The 25,058-nt window shown below is 38.1% G+C and overlaps 1 protein-coding gene across 1 annotated transcript in view; it reads left to right on the top strand.

Moving 5' to 3' along the window:
* Positions 1-25,058, top strand: part of DIAPH3 (diaphanous related formin 3) — a 254,424-nt gene that overhangs the window by 192,614 nt on the left and 36,752 nt on the right. Inside the window, exons 27-28 of the mRNA XM_059831346.1 lie at positions 3,016-3,111; positions 3,531-3,590. Coding sequence (XP_059687329.1) covers positions 3,016-3,111; positions 3,531-3,590 — 156 coding nt within the window. The remainder of the gene's footprint in view (positions 1-3,015; positions 3,112-3,530; positions 3,591-25,058) is intronic.

Here is a 25,058-nt window from a genome sequence, read left to right as displayed (position 1 = left end):
GAGCTAAATACAGTCAGCAGCTCGTCACAAGTGGTGTTCCCCAGGGCTCGGTACTGGGGCCAGTCTTGTTTAATGACTTTATCAATGATCTGGATGAGGGGATCAAGTGCACCCTCAGTTAGTTTGCAAATGACACCAAGTTGGGCGGGAGTGTTGATCTGCTTGAGGGTCGGAAGGCTCTGCAGAGGGATCTGGACAGGCTGCATGGATGGGCCGAGACCAACTGTATGAGGTTCAACAAGGCCAAGTGCCGGGTCCTGCACTTTGGCCACAACAACCCCAGGCAACTCTACAGTCTTGGGGACGAGTGGATGGAAAGCTCCACCACTGAGAAGGACCTGGGGGTGTTGATTGACAGCCAGCTGAAGATGAGCCAGCAGTGTGCCCAGGTGGCCAAGAAGGCCAATGGCATCCTGGCCTGTATCAGAAATAGTGTGGCCAGCAGGAGTAGGGAGGTGATCGTGCCCCTGTACTCTGCACTGTGAGGCCACACCTCGAATGCTGTGTTCACTTTTGGGCCCCTCACTACAAGAAGGACATTGAGGTGCTGGAGCGTGTCCAGAGAAGAGCAATGAAGCTGGTGAGGGGTCTGGAGCACAAGTCTTATGAGGAGCGGCTGAGGGAGCTGGGGTTGTTTGGTCTGCAAAAAAGGAGGCTGAGGGGAGACCTTATCGCTCTCTACAGTTATCTGAAAGGGGGTTGCAGAGAGGTGGGTGTTGGTCGCTTCTCCCAAGGGACTTGCGATAGGACAAGAGGAAATGACCTCAAGTTGCACCAGGGGAGGTTTAGGCTGGATATTAGGAAAAAATTCTTCACTGAAAGGGTTGTCAGACACTGGAACAGGCTACCCAGGGAGGTGGTTGAGTCACCCTCCCTGGAGGTATTTAAAAGACATGTGGATGAGGCGCTTAGGGACATGGTTTTAGTGGTGGACTTAGCAGTGTTAGGTTAACAGTTGGATTTGATGGTCTTAAGGGTCCTTTCCAACCTAAATGATTTTATGGTTCTAAGGGTGTTCTCAGATTATAGTTTTGTTGTTTTAAGGACCAGCATCTTGGAAGAGCAGCAGATCAAATACTTACAGGGAAAGAAGAGGGTTCTCCTTAGAGTATATTTTTGGGAAATTCCAAAAATTAAAACAAAATCACTTTCTAAACACAAATATACATGTAGAATTAGCAGAAATTAAAGAATGGTAAAAATGCAAGCAAAAGGAACAAAAGTGCTAAGTAAATGTAATTTGTAATACAACTGCACAAAATGAGATTTTAGAATAAAAGGTTTTGGTTCTTCTGTAAATAATGAAGTAGTTGCTGATGTAATAGAGAAAATGACAAAAATGTTTATGAAAATCTAATTTGAATTTGAGTTAATGTTAGGGAACATCTGTTGTGATCTTTACATATGTTTATAAGTGTATTTCTATAGAATTTTTGAATATGTAAATGCCTATTATTTTATGAGGAGATTACCACTTTGTGACTATAAGTCATATGTGAAGGACATTTTTCTTTAATTTGTGGACAGGAAAGCTCTATTTTTGAGACAACAAATGATTTCATTTTTTTTAAGTAATGATTTTCATATCTCAGTTCCCAAAAACTTGTTCCTCTTTTTGGTATGGTTTCCTCTTCCTCTTTTAAATGATATCCAGGATAAGGGTTCTCAGAAGGTAAATTAGATTCAACTCTTGACTTAGCGGTAGAATAATGAAAGTAAAATTGTTGTTTCTAGAACATCGTATTCATGATTCGGCCCCTGCTGATTTGACGGTACTTTGCCAGACCGTCCTTTCTGCAACTTTGAGCTTTTTTCATCTGAATTATTTTTGTTGCCCTTGAAACCACTTACCTTAGATAGATGCTTGAATTCTTTGAAGTTTATTGAAGGATGGAATTTCTTTAAAGGAGGGAAACAAATAGAAATTATGTTGGAAAGCAACATTTCCCATAATAATTTTCCCCCATATTCAGGTCTAGAAGGTTGCCTTGCTTCCTTACTTGTAGTCCAGCACTTTCAGAATTCCTTAAATTAGTGATGTGGCATCTCGTTCTACCCATCAGCTAGTTTAGATCCTGATTTGAATATTCACTGTTAGCAGTAACTGCAGAATCATGTGATGTGTCTACTGTATCCAAGGTGTGTGTTGACCTAGGGAGTTTTACTCAGTGAGGCATAATGAGATTTCTGTCATGTAATTCTTTATTCCTCTGTGGTGATTTTTCGTCATATAGTAAAACCCTGGAGTTGTGTTCTTTGTCCTCCCAGGTGTAGACACAAGGGGTTAACAAGGTCCAAAAATCTAACGTTTTCTGATGTGTTTATTTGAGGACATAAAAGTAGGGTGTTTAATACTTACGTTTAATTGTAATTCCACAGTAACATTCATAATTCTTTCAGGGAACATTATACATACATGTGTAATAAGGTGAGTAGAATTTTCCTGAACTACATCAGTTATTTAGTATTGGCCAGAGGCTATTAAATACGAAGGGAAAATGGCTTTTGATTAAAGCTACCTACGGACATCACTCTGTATCCTATCCAGTCTGATATTATTCACTCAGCTTCCTGCTGAGAAACAATTTCAACTTTTTATGACAATAACTGAAATGATCTCTTGTCTAATATAGCAAATCATTTAAGGGACAGCTCTTGAAAGCTGACATGAAACCGATTATTTGCAGTTGCAAAAAGGTACTGAAATGAAAATATGAGTGAAATGACATTTCACTTAAAACTATGCTTGACTCTCAGTATACAGAAAGAAGAATGTGAAGTGAATGGAATAAAATTTGGCCTAGTTCACTGTATGGAAGACCAAATCTGTTGTGATTAATTGCAAGAGAGCGATTTGTGAATGTTAAAACCCTGGTCTAAGTTTGAAATAAACAGTTATAAAAATACCATTAATATCTTTTATTATTATCATCATCATCATCATCATCATCATCATCATTATTTACGCTTTGATATTGCGATGGTAACCTGGAGGTTTCCTTCTCTCCTTTACAGAAGGTGAAGAGACTGGAGTGATGGATAGCCTGTTGGAGGCCTTGCAATCAGGTGCAGCTTTTCGAGACCGAAGGAAAAGAACACCAAGGTCTAAAGGTGAATATTCTGTTTTACATTTTATTTTCCAGAGAAAGTTAAAAGCATTATGGGTCCAGTGCTCTAGAACTTAAGCGCTATTGGGTTTAATTCTTTCTTGCAATGAAACTTTGAGGGATGTTCAGGCTGTTTTGCTGATGTCAGTAGCACTTTGGAAATTAATTTACTGAACTTAACATAGCCTGATTATTACTCTTCAATACAGCCACATGTACTTTAACTTTCAGGGTTTTTAGTTGAATGGGGGAAGGAAAAGTCATCTTGCCCTATAACGTAATCAAATTATTTCTCTGGTATATACTATCACTTTATTCCTACTAATGTCTAACTTCTAAATAATTCTGCTTAGTAATGTTGTTAAAATACTCCAGTAACTTTCAAAGATGTGTTTTATTTCCATTGTTTCCTTGCTTTTCCAGACATACCACAGAATCTCAGTCCAACCACACAGAAGCCTGTGCTGAAAGCTTGTAACCATGGTAATGAACCGTATTCATGAATTGCATGCTCTTCTTAGCTTATGTAGTTGATCTGTGCTTTCAAAAGACTGCTGTGATTTTTTTCAGTTTTCTACATTAGTGGAATACTGAAACCGTATTGCAACGTGCTTTTTAAGAATCACCTGAATATTACATCCTGAAACTATACTTATTGATTACTTTGCAAAGCTCTTCTATCTTTTGTGGTAAAATTTGGTTGTTTTTTTAAATGTAGTACTTTTATAATCCTTAAGAACCATTATGCAAGGATTTTTAAAATGGATTATGGAACTATAATAGAAAGCAGAGATTACGGAACATTTTAAATATTACTAAGAGTTTATGATACCGAATCAGAGAACTTATTACATTTATTCTGTTTTTCTTTGTCTTGGTTTTCTTGATACTATAGCTGGAAGGGTTTAAGCTATCATTTACCAGTATAATTCAAAAGGGATGTTGTATCAGCAGAGTAATAGTAAATTAATCGGTTACTTCATGGCAGAATACTTCTCCAAATTTTGAGTATGAGTCTTATGCATCTGTTTATTCATAAACTCCTGAACTATCTCACTGCAATCAGTAGGACTTGCTCATATATGAAAAGTTACAATGAGGGTGTGTGTGCTTTTTAGCTTTGTTTGTTAAAAAATCTACAGATTATTATTATATTAGCTGTGTTTTAATTAAGCTTGAGAAGTCCAGAGTCGCTGTTTTCAGTGGCTCATAACTAGTGGTCTCAGGAAGAAGTTTATGTATGTAGTACCTCCGTTAAGGAAAAATTCTCATTGAAACGTAAAGAAAAAAAAAAATCTCCTTTCTTAGTTTTGTTATCAGAATGCATTATCCTTTAATATTTAAATGCACTGCAGAGTTCATAAAGCAGATGCCATCAAACTGATGATATTAATTATACTTCATGTTTAAGTGTTTATTTCTTAAGTGTCTATAGCAAAAAAAAGAACATACAGAATTTGGCATTATTAAACACAAAATTAAAGAAAATAGAGCTGGAAGGACAGTTGAAAGATAATTAATTCACTTAGAGGAATTGGCTCAAAGAAGAATCAAGTATATTTGACAGGTGCTTATCTAGCACATAACATTGATATTTGAATAATGACTACAGAGCACATCTGAATTTATCCTGTAAGTGTTTCCGCTTGTAAGAACAATTATGTTGAATGTTGCTTCTTTTCAACCCATTCTATCTAGCTAGCTAACTGTCTGTGGACAGACAGTGTAGCGTCCAGTTTTCAAACTAACTGCGTTTGGACAAACATTAGGGTCATGTTTTATATTTCAGGTTAAAAACAAAACACAAAAAAAACAAACCAAAAAAAACCCCCAAGATTTTAATTCTGCAAAATCTTAGTCTAACCCAGGGACTGATTTATGTATTAGATGGATATTATTTGGTGTTTGAAGTTCAGACATTCGATTTGGAGAGAAAAGTAAAAGTAAACTCTTGGATTTTTTGTTGTTTTTAATGAAGTCAGTTTTTCCATAGAGCATTTTGAGACAATCTGATTCTTAGACATTTTAAAATTAATTCAACTTTTCTTTCAGCTGTCTTGTTAACTCAGGAACAGGATAATACAACTCTAAGCTTGCTTTCAAGAAATTCGTTAGTATGTTTTTGATTTGTTGACACTTGTCACGTCTTCCTATCTTGAGTCAAACAGAGTACTAAAATTGGTGTAGATTATGGTGAGTTCACTTATCAAAGCATTTTTGACTTTTTGATAGAAATATATGGTCATTGATTGCTCTGAGTTCATCTTTGAGGTGAACTTTTGTTTTGCTATTCAAAGAGTGTGTAGGTAAGTTGAGAATTTGCTTTTAATAATTTATTTTGTTATTGGGAAATTGGAAATTATGTAGGTTTCATACTCTCTAGAGTGAATACTAGACCCTGAGTATCAAAGTTTATTTTTAGATAATAATAACCTCACTGAAGTTAATGATGTGGCCAGTCAAAGCAAGAATTATAATGATAAAGTTTCTTCAATTTTCTGTTTCTGAGTTCAATGATGTATAATGTCAGGGTTTTTTCAGTATTATCCTCTAAATAATTTTTTGTTGCACTTGATTTCTGATATAGATACATACGCAATAACCTATTCTTTCAATGTATATGTGTATAATAAGTGATGAATACTGTGTATAATGGTTTATTCAATACACACTGTATAAGCAAGAAATCTGTGATTTCAGCCCACTTGAGAATAATTAGGATATGTCATTAGACAGAAGTATTGGCTTGGTCTTTGATTGATTTGCCGTTTTTCCCAACCTAAAATTTAAAATGGATGCTAAATTTTGCATCGTGGCAAAAAAGCCACTGGCTTACTCTAAGCTTAAAATATGTGGAGACCAATAAAGTCCTCAAGCAGCAATTCAAGCACTTTCCTTGTTTGCTTCTGTACTGCTTTTGGCTGTTTGGGTTTGCTTCTGGTGAGACTAACAGATTTGCTTGTAGTAGGTATACTTTATTAATGCACATTGCAGATTCATACCTAGGATGAACTTCTTTGACTCAACACATAGTCAGACAGAGTTACAAGCCATGACTTGAAATGTCTGTCCTCTGAATCATTCAAAGTGTAGCAGTCTCTGTTGGGCAGATGCCATCAAGTTCTAGCTAATCTCTTCTGTTTCAAAACAAAACAAAAACAAACAAATGAATAGAAATTGTTTTAGTCTTTATGATTAAAGATATTTCTCTAACAAAGTATAATAGAAATCAGACCCCAGCATAGATGGGAACTAGAAAGTAGTGGCTCCATGTCTCATAGGTGATGGCAAGGGAGAGAAATACAGCCAGAATGCACACTTTCTCCATAGCTGTAATATAAATGAAAGCAGGAAGGAAATCTCTTACACCATTGCCATTGTCATCCTTGGTATGATACTGCTCAAGGTACCAAACTGTCACTTGCTTGTGAGGCTGAACCGAGCCCTATAAAACAAAGTAATAGAGGAGCAAGCCAATGTTACTTAGCTCTAGAACTGAGAACTGAAATTGTTTCCTTTAACTAAATGGACTGCTTAAGAAAAAAAAGGCAGAATAGTAAATTTAGTGGAATGCTAGGCATTGGTTGGCCATTTTTCTCTTCATGATCTGTTAAGCAGCCCAGAAAGCTCTGGTAGTGTTCAGCTGATATTTCTGATTAAAAAGGAGGAGTGGTTCTCATGCTGCATCCCAGGGTAGCCTCTTGGGTGTGTTATTTTATTTTCAGTCCTACTACACTCTTCTTTTATTGAACAGATTGCCTCTTTCTAACATGTTATGTGTTTTTTTTCAAGTTTAAATCTACTATATTTCTGTGATCAGAATTACCAATCTTACTAGGGCCTTGGGATGACTGGTCGGAGGATCAGGAGCACAAGTGTTGTTCTCCATTCTTCCATTGGCAGGGAATGACGAGGGAAGAAACAGAAAGAGCCAGCTGGTCAATACCTGGCTCCGAGACTGGTGTCACTGCCCGAATTTTGGTTTCCTTGACCACGAGTCCCTCTGTACGGCACCAGGCCTGCTGGCAATATGCGGGGAACGCCTGTCTCTGAGGGGAGAAGGATCCTGACACAGGAGTTAGCAGGGCTCATTGAAAGAGCTTTAAACTAGATGTGAAGGGGGAAAGGGATAAAACCAGGCTTGCTGAAGATAAGCTTGGGGGTGGCCCGCCAGTCTTTCAGGGGTGGTGTGCTGGCAAGGACCTTTGGACTGCCATCTCAGTGGAGGTAGAGGATGGGGACCCATATGGCAGTAAAGACGAAGGGGTTGTTGATGTGCTAGAAACCAGGGAAGTGCCTGAGATCAGTCACATAGGAAATACGGCTTCTCCTCCCAAAAAGGTGGCAGGATCAATAGCCCAACTAAACTGCATCTATACCAATGCACACAGCTTGAGCAACAAACAGGAGGAGCTGGAAGCCATTGTACAGCAGGAAAACTATGATATAGCGGCCATCATGGAAACATGGAGGGAAGACTCGCACAACTGGAGTGTTCCACTGGATGGCTATAAACTCTTCAGAAGGGACAGGCAAGGAAGGAGAGGCAGTGGGGTAGCCCCATATGTCAGAGTGTTTTGATTGTCTAGACGGTGACAATAGCGTTGAATACCTGTGGGTAAGAATCAGGAGGAAGGCTAACAAGGCGGATATTATGGTGGGAGTCTGTTGTAGACCACCCAACCAGGATGAGGAGACAGACAAAATATTCTATAAGCAGCTGGGAGAAGTCTTAGGATCACTAGCCCTTGTTCTTATGGCAGACTTCAACCCACCAGATGTCTGCTGGAAATACAACACAACAGAGAGGAAACAGTCCCGGAGGTTCCTGGAGTGTGTGGAAGATAACTTGCTGACAGAGTTGGTGACTGAGCCAACTAGGGAAGGCACCCCGCTGGACCTGTTGTTTGTGAACAGAGAAGGACTTGTGGGGGATGCGAAAGTGGGAGGCCATCTTGGGCACAGTGATCATGAAATGATATAGTTTTTGATTCTTGGAGAAGTAAGGAGGGGGATCAGCAGAACTGCTACCTTGGACTTCTGGAGGGAGGACTTTGGCCTGTTTAGGAGCCTGGTGGACAGAGTCCCTTGCGAGGCAGTCCTGAAAGGCAAAGGAGTCCAGGAAAGCTGGACACTCTTGCAGAAGGAAGTCTTAAAGGTGCAGGAGCAGGGGGGAAAAAAAAGGAGACTTTATGATCTTTGGAAGAAGGGGCAGGCAACTCAGGAGGACTACAAGGATGTTGTGAGGTTTTGCAGGGAGAAAATTAGAAGGGCCAAAGCCCAGCTAGAACTTCACCTGGTGACTGCTGTAAAAGACAACAAAAAATGTTTCTATAAATACATTAGCAACAAAAGGAGGGCTAAGGAGAATCTCCATCCTTTATTGGATGCAGGGGAAACACAGTGACAAAGAATGAGGAAAAGGCTGAGGTACTTAATGCCTTCTTTGCCTCAGTCTTTAATAGTAAGACCAGTTGTACTCCAGGCACCCAGCCCCCTGAGCTGGAAGATAGGGACAGGGAACAGAATGAATCCCCCACAATCCAAGGGCAAATGGTTAGCAACCTGCTACACCACTTAGACACCCACAAGTCTATGGACTGGATGGGATCCACCCAAGGGTACTGAGGGAGCTGGTGGAAGTGCTCACCAAGCCACTTTCCATCACCTACCAGCAGTCCTGGCTAACCTACAGTGGAGTGGAGGTTAGCAAATGTGACGCCCATCTTCAAGAAGGGCTGGAAGGAGGATCTGGGGAAATACAGACCTGTCAGCCTGACCTCGGTGTTGGGGGAAGATTATGGAGCAGATCACCTTGAGTGCCATCACGCAGTACACATAGGACAACCAGGCTATTGGGCCCAGTCAGCATGAGTTTATGAAAGGCAGGTCCTCCCTGACTAACCTGATCTCCTTCTACAACAAAGTAACCCGCTTAGTGGACAAAGGAAAGGCTGTGGATATAGTCTACCTAGACTTTAGTAAAGCCTTTGACACTGTTTCCCATAGCATTCTCCTGGAGAAACTGGAGGCTCGTGGCTTGGATGGGTGCACGCTTTGCTGGGTAAAAAACTAGCTGGGTTGGCGGGCCCAGAGGGTTGAAAGGAGTTAAATCCCGTTGGCAGCCAGTCACAAGTGCTATTCCCCAGGGCTCGGTACTGGGGCTGATCTTGTTTAATGTCTTTATCAATGATCTGGATGAGGGGATCAAGTGCACCCTCAGTTAGTTTGCAAATGACACCAAGTTGGGCGGGAGTGTTGATCTGCTTGAGGGTCGGAAGGCTCTGCAGAGGGATCTGGACAGTGTGGATCGATGGGCCGAGGCCAATTGGATGAGGTTCAACAAGGCCAAGTGCCGGGTCCTGCATTTGGGTCACAACAACCCCATGCAGTGCTACAGGCTTGGGGACGAGTGGCTGGAAAGCTGCCCTGCAGAAAAGGACCTGAGGGTGTTGATTGACAGCCGGCTGAAGATGAGCCAGCAGTGTGCCCAGGTGGCCAAGAAGGCCAATGGCATCCTGGCCTGTATCAGAAATAGTGTGGCCAGCAGGAGCAGGGAGGTGATCATGCCTCTGTACTCGGCTCTGGTGAGGCCGCACCTTGAGTACCGTGTTCCGTTTTGGGCCCCTCACTACAAGAAGGACATTGAGGTGCTGGAGCGTGTCCAGAGAAGGGCGATGAAGCTGGTGAGGGGTCTGGAACACAAGTCTGATGAGGAGCGGCTGAGGGAGCTGGGGTTGTTCAGCCTGGAGGAGGCTGAGGAGAGACCTTATCGCTCTCTACAATTACCTGAAAGGAGGTTGCAGAGAGGTGGGTGTTGGTCTCTTCTCCCAAGTGACTAGCGACAGGACAAGAGGAAATGGCCTCAAGTTGCGACAGGGGAGGTTCAGGCTGGATATTAGGAAAAATTTCTTCACTGAAAGGGTTGTCAGACACTGGAACAGGCTGCCCAGGGATGTGGTTGAGTCACCCTCCCTGGAGGTATTTATAAGACATGTGGATGAGGCGCTTAGGGACATGTTTTAGTGGTGGACTGGGCAGTGTTAGGTTTATGGTTGGACTTGATGATCTTAAAGGTCTTTTCCAACCTAAATGATTCTGTGATTCTATTATTCTCTTTTTTCTGCTTGTGATAAGTCCCATCAAGTCAGATAATTTCTTGCTGAGGAAAAGCCCTGCTGCATAACTAACAGAAATAGTGTATGTTTGGATTTACTGGGTCTTGGAAATGTTCTAACACCTTAAGAATACAAATAATTTTCACTATTTTTTTTTATGTAGATATGATTGATATATTTGTTTCCTTTGTTTCTATTCATGGTGCTTTGCAGTTTTAAATTAACAACTGAACTACATATATGTTCAAAGCTAACTGTTAATGTTGCAGTTTGCTTTAACTGCAAAGAGCCGTAAACTGCAGTAAATATTGTGGTATATGCTTTTGCTGTTATTCTCATTTGGAGCACTGTATGACACAAGTAGAGTATTAGTATCGTTTTAGCGTTGTACTTCTGTAAGCTTTTGATTCAGTAGCATCTAACAGGGGAGCTTTTTTGTTTTATTTAGGGAGCAGAAGAAAGCACTTAATTTTCAATGATCAGGATTTTGCACATTAGAAGATCATTTCAAGCAGCTAATAGCTATAGCTGATCTGAGTTTATCAGTTATTTACAACAACAGTCAAGACGTATTTGCAGCTTGCACATTTATTTCAAGCTAGTTAAGTTCAAATACACATAGCAGCGTATCCAAGGCAGCACAGAGCCCACTGCAGCACAGAAAACTGCATTATTCACTAAGTTTTTGATCAGGCTTTGCAGCCTGCATCAAGTCCTCTGCTGCTATAGCTACACATTAATTTGCAGTAACGTTAGCCAGGCTAATGTTTTCTGAAATGCACAAATTCAAATTAGAGATGCAGCTTTGATTGCTTGTATATATACCTCAAATGCAGCAGAAAGTGTTTTTCTTTACCAGTAGATTGTGTTCAAAATGCTGTGCATAAAGAAAAGCTATAATAAAATGGAAGTAAAGAAATACAGATTGCTTTTTGTGACTTGCAAAGGTTGAAAGAAATCTTTCTGTTGCAATCAGTAATTGGGTTGTGGACTGTACTTCCAAAGGTAAGAATAAGGACTTGTTTCTATATTCAAATCAAACTTCCATGGTAAGAGATAGTCATAATTACTATAGCTGTCTGTTCAGTAAATCTATAAACAATAGAATAATTTTTGTGTCACATTTAGTCTGAAGCATTTTAAACACCTCTGTTAAATAAAATCCTTGTCAAGCAATGTCATTCTGGTCCCAATTAAGCAGAAGAAAACCTTTTTATCATGTTCGTTGGGTTTTTTTCATCTCTTATTCGTAATAGAACTGTCATCTGAGGTTCATATTAGTGTCTCTGCTACCTTATTTTTGACAATCATAGCTGACAATGAGCTCAGGCTCATATTAATTCTTGAAGGCGACAGTGCAACCACTTAGAGGTCACTATTTTATTTCATCATTGCTGTATATGACAGCAAACTATGATTGACATTTCAACTTAATTTTTCCTTATTTTTGTCTTAAGTCTGTGTATGTTGCTGTCTTTTCCACAACTATACTTAGTGAACATTAGGAAGTATCTAACACCGGAGAAACAATGAAACCTGTGAAGATAACTTTTTACTCAGTACATGTTAGTAGTAAAGATGCATTCTTGAGCACTACGTTCTTCACGGTAGCTACTGTTTCAAAGGCACTATGCATGTTAGCCTATTCTTCTTTCTGTATGTGGTCTAAAACCACCAGTGATTGTAGCTCTGGTGGAGAAAATGTTTGTAAGGCTTTGTGAAGTTTTACTCAAGAGACAAGTTTCCTTGGCAGAAGACTTAGAATATCTGTAGTCACTATTATGAATTGAAAACATTTAATAGGATTTCTATTAAAAAAAACCCAAAACGTAGTTCTCAGTTGTTCCCATTTTAAGATCAAAGCTTCACTTCAATATTGACTTCATAGGTGAAGTAAAATTGCTGCTTATTCTAACAGAAATGATTCCCCTGAAACCATCTACACTGTTTATAATAAAGGGTTTTTTCCTAGAGCAGAGAGCAGAGTTCAAAGAAACTGTGACCCTAAGAGTCAATTTTGCATGTGTGGAAAAAAAATACCTGGACAAGGAAAGTGAATTTACTCATTTTTATTTGTTTGTTTAGAACTATTTCTGCATTGCACAGTTGCATGCACATACAATTTCTCACAGAGGTGGCTCTGAAGAATTTACATTTCAAAATATCTAGGAATAAGATTCATTTTGATGCAAAGTTTTTACGATCTTTTTCTAGTGATCTCCCTCACGTAATTTAATTTTGGAGTGGAGAAAGTATTCAAGACAGAAGAGATGACAGCTAGCGAGAAGAGGTTTGGACAAAAAATGGCAAATTACTTTTTTTTCAGAGCCTTTCCAACGAAGTTAATAAAACCAGCCTTTATAATAAAGAATGACATAGAGAGGTATAAACACTCGTTCATTTATTTATTTATTTATAATTCCAAATGCTGCAAAATGGATGCAAGCTCTTAAGAATGGAAAATGGTACTTCAAATTAGCAGTAAATGCATATTAGTACTGTGAAAATATTGGTATAGACAGAAAAAAAAAAAATTTGTTAACTTGCCCTTAGTATAAGCCAAACACACACTGTCAACCTTAGCACTACCCGTATTTAGAAAAGGAGAGGAGGAATTGTAATCCTACAAAAAAATGTCTGTCTGTTTTATTACTCCTCTTACAAAGTCTGTCTTGCGAGATTTCCCTTATCAACTCCCATGAGTAAGGTGACACGCATATCCTCCATTCTGTGTCTTATCATAAATAATTATATGTGAATGTAACATAGACAAGAAAGAGAACCAAAGCTTTTTAAAGAGTAAAAATTTTAGGTGCCACCTTGAGGCAAGGTGGACCTTATAATAGGGCTTATTCTCCAGAGGTTTAACAACTTCATTCCTAAAGTGAGACCCTTTGAAGATGTCAAATTCGGCACTCAGAAGAGCTAATTGCTTTTGTAAATATCTTGCCAGTGTTCATTGGTACTAGTAGAATAAGACTGCTTCTCTCAAGGGAGGCAAGGACATTTTCTGCAAGATAAGAACTGTAGCAAAGAGGTGACATTTGAAAGCAGTGACACTGTACATTCCATAATTGCACATACAGTAAATGTCAGCTTCATAATCGTCTAGCTAGGTAACCAGATTTCCAAAAGCTACAGCAGGCAAGTTATATATTCAGAGCAGTCTTCTGAATATGCATCAGCGGACAATCTTAAATCTGCAAAGGGAGCTGTAAATTACCAACAATTTACCCATATTTGTCTTTGCATTGTTTAGTCACGCAGAACTTCCCATTCAAAGACAATTACTGAATTGGTCTGTATAGCAAATAGGTTCTGTCACTTCTCAGAGTACTTTTCAAGTCTCTTACATATTTGTTAAACAAGATTTTAAGTATAAATTTACTAGACTCTTTCACTTCTGTTTTCTGAATGTTAAGAACACGTAGTATCTAGATTCCTGCCTCTTTTTTTCAAGGGCTTTAAGAACTCTGATCCAAATACAATGAGTGATGTATCTATTGAATGAACAACAGCCATAATGCTCTTTATATTGTTTTATCTCTGTCTCTCTCCCTTCTTAAAGGGGTTATCTTTCTTTCTAAAAAAATAGTGAAATATTGGGTAGGGAAATTTCATCAGCTAGACATTAGAAATTAGTTTTCTCTGGATAAAAGACTCCACTGGGGACAAAATCTGAGATGGAAACAAACAGTATATCAGCTCTGACCTGAGTTTGTTTTGTGACTCAAGTGATGTCTGGTTAGTGCAACATTTAGTCAGTTATTCAAAAGATGTAGAGAAAACACAAAACATTACTCAGGAAATTCTTTAAGCACACTTCTTAATTCATCTTTCTTTGCTGTGTAAGTGACTGTGTTCCCTTCATGTTCTGGGTTTTTTTTCCTCCTTTGGGAGAATTTAGCCCCATTTTTTTCCTAAGTGGTTGTTGCAACAGAGCAAAAATGTACAATATAAAAAAAATGCTGCAGTTAGATTTTTGCCTGGTTTTTTTTTTTTTTTTTCCATTAGAAGCCAATACTCTGCAAAGGTACAAATAAAGGACATTAAATAGATGCAGGGAAAACAAGGGTATTCTGCAGCTTCTTCCCTTTGTTGGGGTAGGAACACTTGGAAGTTTTACTTTAAGTTGTGGAGTACTCTAAAGGGAAATTGTCATTTAAGTTGAACCAGAACTGGTGGTTGTGTCTGTAAGTTGCTTGATAAATGCAGTATCAACTTTGTTTCATTCCAGAAATAGATGAGTCTTGTTTATCTCCATCATACATGCCTAAGGCAAAATCTACATCAATCACCGAGCAATATAATCAGAAGCCTCAGGAGACTTTTTTTTTGTGGCTAAAACTAAGAGATCATGAGTGGTAAAGGAAGGAAATATGGGGGGCAAACGCAGGTTTCACATGAACGGCAGAAGGAAAGATGATAACCAGAGTTACACTGAATGACCTGGAGTAGTGTGAGGTAGTTGGACTGTAACTTTTCTTATGTTGCTACAGCTTAGAAATCCAGGATGAGAAGCTATAGTTTAAGTACTTTCAGTAAAGGGTATTTGGATTTGGAGGATATTGGGCTAATCAAGAATGTATTCACTTTCAGCATACACTGTAAAGTAATTTGACCCTTGTTCTTGGCATGGTAATGTTTTTTTAAAAAAAAAAAACTTTTTTAACCAAGATCATCTTAATCAAACAGAAAAATTACTTTAAGTCCATGCAATTCCCTAGCAGATTTTATTTCCTCAAGATTTGCAAAAAACAGGATTGCTAAGATATGCTCTTTCTTTCTTTGAAATACTATAACAATGCCTTGTTAGTAACATGGTCTTTCTGTTACAATATTTTGTCATGATATCGTAAAAGGACTTTTTTGTAATGGTTAGATTTTTTTATTTTATTGTGGGAAACAGGTTTTCTCATGCTTTATTGTCTCACGATATTTATCTCACTCCATATAGAGGAATCAAAAAAAAACTGTTATCTGACCCTACAAGTTTGATCATATTTGCCTTAAGTTTTAAAAAATCTAAAAACTGAGGTTCAGAAAATTAAGAGAATTTATTCTACATTGTATTCAAACTTGCAGTCCATGATTTTCTTTCTCCTTGTGGCATAGCAAAATGGTAACATAAGAAATCGAAAAGTTAACATCAAGAATACTTAGTGTCATAAACAGGGAAATGGAACAAAATCTCAGCAGATTTCCAGCATAGGCAAATAATTATTCCAGAGTTTTTTCTTTTTATCTGTTTTCTTAGGCTTTAAGCCTGTTTCTTTGTATTTGAGAAGAGATGAGTGTACATGGTATGTTGCAGTACAGTGCACATACAGATACTTGAATTAGTTCTGGACAGACTACTTTGTCTACCTGAAGCAGGACAGCTTTTAAACCAGGAACAAATTTGGGTATTACAACCCGGTTTTGAGGTTTCAAAACAAATTTGGGTATCTGTGTACAGCACCTAACTGAGTTACGCAGTTTCAGGAGCTATGTCCAAGAATTTTAATAAGCATTGAACCACAGAAAAGTAGGATGCACTGCCATAATGAACAATGTTTTCATAGGTTTGTTTTCCATTTCTGAAATCTGAATTAGCTAATTTAATAGGTTATATATTCTTATATCTAGAATCCCTTTGTCACTTGGGTTCTTCCCTGCCATTTGGGAACCTATACTGGCTAGAAAGACAGCATTTTCTGATAATCACTTTTCATAAACAAAAAGAGGGAAACCACTTTAAATAATCTGAAAACAGGATATGCCTCCTGTTTTGCTCGATTTTCTTTAAAATATGAGATTAATGTCTACAGCACCAAAAAAAAAAGTTGTAATAGTCGGAAATGGAGAAGATTGTATTAATATTATAGATATTTGTCGCATAGAATGGAATGAAATCACCTCTGTTTTGGTATAAACATCTTGGATAAAAGAACTTAATAGAACCACAGGTAAACTATTTGTTGGCAAATGCGTGCCTAATGTGACACAAGTTGATAGGCTGGTACTTTCACGGTTAGAGCTTCCAGGTCTTGGTAAGCATTTTAGTTCAGTCACTGGATTTTTGTGGCAGGATTCATCATCAGCCTTCCCCATTCAATATGAATATTTGAATCGCTAGACTCAGTAACATTTGTTATTTATAGTGAAACTCTGTGAGCAGAGAGGCTAATGAACAGAAGGGAACATTCCAGGGATATGGAAAACATGGTTTTAATCCTCTCCCTGAGGGAATAATGGAATCTGCATAAACCAGGGTTAAATGCAGCTGAGTGAGAGTTTTCATTACACAGGTTGACTTTGGCACCTAAATTTTACTGGTCTTTTAGTTTGGTAACTGAATTTATTAGCAGCAGAAGAAATTGGTATCGAAATTGTGTACCTTAACTGACAGGCAGTGGTCTGAGGTACTACAGATGTGTTGGCCAGAGAAATAAGTCTTCAAGGTGGAGACTGATGGGCTACATTGATCTTCCAATTGTTTTCTCTAGCCTCTGGAGAAGGGATCAGAATATATACTCTATTAATACATAAAGGCTTCTATTGCTTTTATAGCTTTGTATAAGGTTGGGGTTTTATTTGTTTTTTACTGCAGTCACCATTAGATTTGCTGATTTTTTTTTTTAATGTTTCCTTAGTTTCAAAAGTAGAGATTCCTCCTCAAATACTTTACTTCAGTTCCGTGCCAAAATTGCTTTCTCTTCACTTAAGAACTGTCTCTTGAGAAATTTATCTGAGGACCTATTCTTATTTCAGTGGGTGCATTTTATTGCTGTCATTACCAGACAAGGGAGACTTAATAATATACTTTTTCCTCCTACGTTCTAAAATATAAATTTTTTCGTTGATCCATCTTTTCCATGAGAAAGCAAACTTTATGATGTCTAATCTTTCACTCCACCATCATTAGCTCAATAACTGGGTGAGTCAATCTAATGATTCCAAACCTTCTGATAACCCATATGAATATGATGCCAAATTAGGCTGTTGGAGGAGCTTGGGGAGGACTCTGTTAAGTTTTGGTCCCTGTTTAAAAAATGAGCTGAGGTGAAATGAGACCTACATCAAAAGAAATGCTAGAAGCTGGTAGAGTGCTCTATCCTTTCCTCTGGTCCTAAACCATTCTGGGAGGGAGGAGGTTTGTTGGCTTTGGTTTTGGGTTGTTTGGGGTTTTTCCCAGTTTACATTGTTTGGTTCTTAAGCTGAGATCTACAGGGTCTGCTTTTCAGATGTACCAAACATCTGCAACTGCAGTGAAAACAGTAGGAACAGAGCACTAAACACGCGAAGTGCTTTATAATATTAATTACTCTGGGATATCAGGTATTAAGCATTTTTAACTGATCTCCCAAAATTAATGTATGTATTTAATTTCTTGAAGACATAAATTACCTCATCAATATAGATACACAACTTAGGGAGCTTAGGCTCCTCTTACTGGCTAGAGAGAGGGACGTATCCATCTTACACAGGAGTTAGCTTATATAAATTGTTAATAGTCAATGAGTTCAGGCCTCTAATTTAAAGTGCTTGAGGCTGAGAGACCTGAAGAGGTTTCTCCATGTTTTAATTCTCTATCTATAATTAAGTTCATAAAACATGGCACAGCAAACTCAATACTGGAGATAAAACAATAGCTTGAATAGCTGCTCTTTAGGTTAGTACATTCTGTCCTAGGCAATGAATGATACAAGTTCTTGTGAGGGGAAAAGAAAAAGTAATTCTCTTACAGTGCATATATATAAACATTTGCATTAAATTTGGCTAGCCAACTTTCTCATGCTTCCAAATTCTAGTACTTTGATACTCAGCTTTTTCTCTTTACTATAGAGTGTGTTTGTGTAATTTATATCATACTGCTAGCTGCAATGATAGTATTTTTGAGTGTGCTAATGTTTCATTAGACCAGCTGGATTAAAAGTAAATTAATCAGTACTGTGGCTTTAAGTTATGTAGCCTTCCTGGTATGCAAGGTAAGTTCATAATTTCAGCATAAAGAGTAAATCAGGATTGATGTGTGAGTAGTTGCAAACTCTGTTCTGGCTATTCAGCACAGAATAAAAAGTACTTTGCTATCAGCTAATCCTTAGTTTTGTAATTGTACTGTAGATGGTAGTCTTCCCCTTTCCCTAAGAAATATAAAATCGTTTTAATTCTATGTGATCCATCATCAGGCAACTACTCAAAAAAGTAACATTCTTAAATGCTCTCAAATGTCCAGTAGCAAAAATAAATGAAGGGCAGAGTGCATTAAGGGATTTCCAGTTGTGTCTCACAGGGCAGAGAAAACTGCTGTGAGAGAGCTCTTGGGATAGCTCCTACTCTTGCTGCCTTTAGCAATAGCTTCCTGACTAATCAGTCTCCAAGCTTACCCCGGTGCTGTAAGTCTGTTCTTTCTCTGTTGCCAGCTGCTGACTGAAAACAGGACACAGCCAATTACTCTCTGCTGAGTTTACCCAGTCTCTGTTTATCCACCTAACAGCAGTTGCTCTGAGATAATTTTATTGAGAACTTGTTATGTAGTGAGATCTCCTATTATAAAATGTTGGGTTTGTTTCAGTGGGGTCAAAATATATTAATCTTACAGTCTAAGGTTGGATATTATATTATTTGGAATAGTTGCATGGAAATATGCAACTATTCCAAATAATATAAAAATGGCATGGAAAACAAAGCATGCTGAAGTGGAATTATTTTCTTCCTTTTCCACGTTCCAGTGACAGTCAATTAAAAAAAGGTTTGTCTTCATTATTAAAAGCTAAAAAATAAACTGTTAATGACTCTGTCTTTATTTGAGGATACTATTAGCTATATCCTAATTTCTTAGTTTGGGGTTTGATCTTCCTTCATGGATCTTTTTTTCTTCCTTTCTAGTTATTTCTGTAGCCATGTAAGTGATACCTAATGATAGTTTTTCTTGTTCCCAACCGCATCTTGTCACTACCTTATTCTAAGCCCATATTCCTTACTCATCTGTCAGTGCTATAGTACGTTAGAACATTCAACAGTACCACTTAACTGTAGTATATAAAACATTTTACTCCTACTTCGGTCTGTAACTGCAGCTTTAGCCTAACAAAAAGGGCATTTTTGACCTGTACCAATATACTATAAAATGCACTGTGGCCTAAATGAAAATATTACTTATTATAGAAATCTTCTACACTCACATTAGTCATAAAACTTTGGTCAAATTTGGCATGTTGGACTTGATGATCTTAAAGGTCTTTTCCAACCTAAACGATTCTATGTTGAAGGAACTAAGCAATCAGAACGGCTGCAAAGAGATCTCCAGCTAATCTTTTCTGGGAAAGCTACAGTAACAAAAAATACAGTATACTTTTGATTGTTATTTTTCTAATAACTGAAAATACAAAGGGATTCATTAAAAAATTATGTTTTAGCTTGCTTAAGAGAAAGCTAAATGAGAGTCAGGTCAGCAATAATTTAAAGTAATATACTGTCCAAATTCCAAAAAATATTTTTAAAATTAAATAGCCATACTGTTTATGTCCTTTTAAAGCTCTGGGGGAAAGGTGGCAGGCGGGGTTCAAACATCATACACTCAGATCTCCCATCCAAAACTGTGTGTCACTCAGAATCTGGATTCGCTCAAAAATTTCTATAAGATATGCTTTAAGAACTGCTAGCTCTGGTGTTGCACCATACAATCCAACAAGGTTTTCTTCATCTGTGCTTCTGCAATGCTAGTACACTGAGTAGTTGCAGGGTATTTTCTCCTATACTTAGCACTTCTCTGCCTTTAATTTAGCCCATTAAAAAAAAAAAAACCACAAAACAAAACAGGAGTTATTTCTTATTTTTAGTTTTGAAATCTTTATTCCCTTTTCTTTGCCACTTTTGAATATGAAAGGAGATAGGGAAATAAATTATTTCACAGGAACAGTGGTGCTAGAAATGAGATTGTGTTTTATCTTTTGATAGTCACTTTTTTTAATCTACTCTGGTAATAGCCATTCTCTACATGTTAAAAAGGAGAGAGAGAAAAGAAAGCACTTATTTTGCAGAAAGAAATCAGTAAAGTATCTTCATTTTCACTCTTCTTCTGCACATAGGAAGCCATCAAAAATGCGGCAGCTGACATGATAGCCAAACTGACTCTTGGAGACTTTGAGTGTACTAGTTTCTTGTGGGGAGTATTTAATTACTAGCCAGTTCATTGGCCCAGCTGCATTAACATGAGTCAGCTGAAGGACCATTTATAGCCATTATTCAGAGTGGGGTTTGCATTTGATAAATTCATAAGCATTGTCAAAAAAGTAGTAAGTCTAAGATGCTTTAAAGGTTTAAAAATTCACAGCAGCTTCCTGACTTAAATATGTGGCCCAACAGGAAAAAGCAGCGTGAAGTTCTCTGTTTTGTTTGGGTTAAAAGTTTTGAGGAGTGCTTCTGAAACAGTTTGTTTACGTGTTTTATTTTCTGGTACAATATTTTCAGTTAATTCAAATTCAGCTCAAATTAACAACTCCGTGTGCTTTGGGATAATTAAATTACAGTCTCCTCTTATCTTGGCTCACCATGCAGGCTATTGCCCACCCTTATAGCTGCCTTTACTCCATTGCTATAGCAGCTCCGTTATTTAGGAATAAATCTTTTCTTCCCCCCATCAGTTGTTGTGAAAGGAATGCAAACCACCTGTGAAAAAAATTAGCGTATCTTGACGTTCTTCTTGTGTTTGCTTGTGTGGCTGTATTCCAGGTGTGTAAGGGAAGGAATAAGAAAGGTATTTCAGCTGTTCCTGGCTTTTAAAGTTGACCCGGATGTACCGTGGGCTGGGAGGGGGGAAAATAAAGGATGAAGAAAACCAGATTCTTATGAATTAAAGCGGGCGATAAAGGGGGGGGGGGATGTGAAGCGCGGGTGAACGATGTACTAGCCCCAGAGCGGCCGCCGTGTTGGGGAGCATCGGCTGTGCGATGACCCCGCGTCGTCCGGGCAACCCGGGTTGCCATGGCGACGGCGGCCGCGGGGCGAGTACCGCTCGCCGCTGGCCGGGCCCTCCCGGGGCGGCGGATGCCGGCCGGGTGTTAGCGACCCTCCAAACCGTTGCCGGGCAAAATGCGTTCATTCCCGGCTGAAGCGGCGCCTAGCCGAGGGCTGCTGCCGGGTTTCAAAAGCTGCTGCACGTTCAGCAAAACTTTCTAGTCGTGGGTGTTTCCTTCTGCCGGTCGGTGAAGGGAAGCGATGCGCGTGGCTTAAAAGGCAAATTTGGAAAACAGACTAACACTGGTACTACCCCAGGGAAAGTAGTGATGCTGCAATTGCAATTTTTTTTTAGTATTTATGTAGGAATGCACAGTAATTGCCTTCCATGAAAATGGCATAAAAATGAAATTATCCCGCTTTTTTGTTAAGGCGTAGCAATGAGCTTTGATGGTAGTAACACAGTCACATATTTCTTGCACAAGTAGGCATTATCTGTAGGTTCGAATGTATAATGTACTTATTCAGCTTTAAGTAGTTTTTAAGCCATGTGTCTTTACATAGCAGAAAGAATCCTTAAAATAGCCAATTACATTCAACCTTAAAAATTTCATCAAAGGAGGACATCATTTGTATTTGTTCAAAGGAGGACATCATTTGTATTTGTTTCTGAAAGGTGAAAATTTGTTCACGGTTAAAACTGGTTACTGTTTTTTCAGGTGACTGAGATTTGCATTACCTTTGTACCACATAAACTGGCTTGAAAGGGAGAATGTTTGTCTTTCTGTTTTTCTTTCCTGTCTGTGCACATATATCTATTTATAACATCCAATCTTCTCACTCAATTCTTTCCTTCAACTCCAGGAAAATGATTGAAACCGCCCGTACAATGAGGGTTTTGTTGTTTCAGTTTGAGTAGGGGTTTTTTTTAGGGGGGAGACACTGTTGTAATGGGATACCCAGAAAGATTTAGGAGAAATCTTAGGCTGAAGATAAACGTGGTAGCTCTTCCTTAAGTGAGTCTGTCATTGAACAGCAGGCTGACTGCCATCAAAAAGAAGCACTTCTACCACTGTAGATGTATTTGGGGAAAGGGGGGGGAGTTATGGAATGGGTTACTCGGTGAGGAGTTTGTGAACGTCTTACCTGAGAGAAATGTCTGGAGCAGAGTTGTGCATACATATTGTTCTTTTTCTGGTAGGAAGACAAAGAGAAAAAGAAAAAATAAATTTTACCAAAAAGTACATTTTTCTGCATTGTATTGAAAACTGAAATTTCTTTCCATTTGGCATGAAATATTTGCTTTTCTGAGAGAAAGGAAGAAAAGCAACAGAGAAAGGAGGAGATGGATGTTACTGCCTTTGCTCAACACCCAGATTACTTCATCATTTAGCCAGGATATGAGAAACACAGATTTGGTTTCTTTCCTTTGCTTGAGACTATTTGTGAAATTACTAGAAATAAACAGGTCACCTACCCACCGGCTTTGATACTCTTTCCCAGTCAGTGCGTGCTCTGAATATGTATGAATAGTGCAACAGTCCTGATGGGCGGAGAGTCTAACTTAAGTCTCAATGAGAAATGAGTTTGATGGAGTTAATCAAGACATCCAGCCACTGCATTGGATCTTCAACTAACGTTTTAGGTGAAGTTGCAAGGTTTATGGCCTCAGTTATTACAATTTAGATAATCCTTAGGTCAGGACATAAAATCTAAGAAGATTTAGATTGATCTGTGGGCCTGTTTTGTGAGGTATAGGATTTTCTGTGTGGGTGATGAGCTAGCAAAATCAAAAGAAAACATGCCTGCAGCATTTCTTTTCAAAACTTTCATACAACCCTTCTTTTTGTAATAACCCATGAAAACATGCCACAACAAATGACAGGTTTTTTTATCTGTCTTTAGAGAGATGTAATCCCAAGGCACCTTCCCTGAATTCCTTGGGAATAAAAGATGCTGTGTTTGACATAGTTCTGTAGATCATAGGACCAAAACTACTACTTTATGCTTTTTTTTTTTTTGGAGGTTCATGTTTTGCTACAGGATTCAAATGAATATAGTGACTTCTGAGGAAAGCTACTGTTCTAATTTCACTTCATACTTTTCCAGATCATCTCCTTCTTTGCCCTTTTCTGGGTCTTTCATAGGAGAAATTGTTTTTAAAAGATGATGCATCAATTTCGGCAGAAGTAAGATAAATTCTTCTACAGTTTCAGGAAAATGTCTCTTGTATCTTTCTTTCAAATAATTATCCATATAAATTAAGCTGTGGTGTGCAAGTACTAACCAGATATTTTATTTATTTGCATTTTTTTCTTTATCTTCTTTTTTAGCCATTATGGTTATGATAAGCATTGAAGAGCATAGCATGTGTTTCTAATGTCCTTACCATATGTTCCTACACTAACAGAAGGATATAAGGTAGCATTTAGGTTAGGTTTTCATCACAAATGAAAATGTTCTGCCTATTCTCTATATTTCATGAAAAAATTCATTCTTTCTTGGGTTTTACATTGTAATGCTAGCATCTTCCATTACCACCTTAGCCCACTCGTTTCTTGAAACAAATTCTTATGTTTTGATACATCTAACACAGTGAAACATAAGGAAAAAAAAGCCCTACTCTTTTGGACTGGCTACACATTAAAAATTCAAGTAATTGGTTGGCAGTGGTAAGAAAACACTTCAGGCATAAGTGTTCATTTGGATAGCAGGTGAACTTTTCTGTCTTTCCATAAGGTAACAGAGCAGCCTCTTGTTTAATTCACCTGTGGCATTGTAAATTTGTACGTCATTTGTTTCTTTAAAACCCGTGGGTTCTCTGATGTCTTAGTCTACCTGTTAAATACAAAATATCTGAGAAGGCTGTTAATCGATATAATTTGCCCTAAGTACCCAGGGAAGGAAACTCAGAGAGGCAAGTCATGTGGAAGCTGGTTATAATCTTAGTCTTGCTATAAATACAAATGGAAGATCACAAAAGATGTTCAGTTAAAAAAGAAAAAAAAAAAAAAAGGAAAAAAGAAGTGGCAGCACTCGGGAACATCAGAAAGGGGGTTTCAGTCAGCCTGTGTGCATGACTTGCTTTTGGTTGTTTTGGGGGGTTTTTTTTTGTAAAGTTGGATGGCCCAAAACTACCAAGAGTAAGTTTGAGTTACTTGGACTATTCTTTCTGTGTTCTTTCATGAATCTTTTAGAGTTTAGCATAGGCAATCCTGTGAATGTCTGTGATAGTATTTTTTTTTACAGAAGGAATAACAGAATTATCTGTTGATCAATAATATTCTCTCCCACAAGAGTACATATTGTAGTGTTCTCTTATAGAAGAGTTAGGTGTTAATGGGTCTGTTTTCTTTCAATTTAATGACCTAATATTAATATTATGGATCAGAAATAAACTTTCCAAGTGATTTAAATAAGGACTTATTTTAGTCAATACAAATATTACTAATTCAAATAGTAACATTACTATAAAGTAATAAAGTATCATTGTTATTCCAAGTGGAAATATAACATGGCTTGTGTCCCAAAATGCAGATATAAACCATTAAACAGCAATCCCACGCAGCAATGTCTGAATGGTGATTTGTAGGAAAATTGAGTGTGAAAGACCTTTATTTCTTAAGCATACACTATAACCTGATAAATACCAGTGTTCAGAGCTTCACACGCTGCAATGAAGTTGAAACATTCACCAACTGCTTTAAGCAAATGAAAACTGCAATTCATTTAGTGGTACAATTCTTTTCAGATCAGCCCTGGAAACTTTGATGTGAAGCAGATCCATGTCTTAAGATATGTAGCTTTTCTGTTGCTGCACAATTCATTGTGCCACTCGGTAGATCGGTGAATTCTGTAATATAATATAAAATTTATGTTTGTAACTATTCAT

This window comes from Gavia stellata, chromosome 1 (genome assembly GCF_030936135.1).
Source record: "Gavia stellata isolate bGavSte3 chromosome 1, bGavSte3.hap2, whole genome shotgun sequence".
Taxonomy (NCBI): domain Eukaryota; kingdom Metazoa; phylum Chordata; class Aves; order Gaviiformes; family Gaviidae; genus Gavia; species Gavia stellata.
The sequence above is the reverse complement of the archived record's forward strand: the minus strand, read 5'-3'. Positions and strand labels throughout refer to the sequence as shown.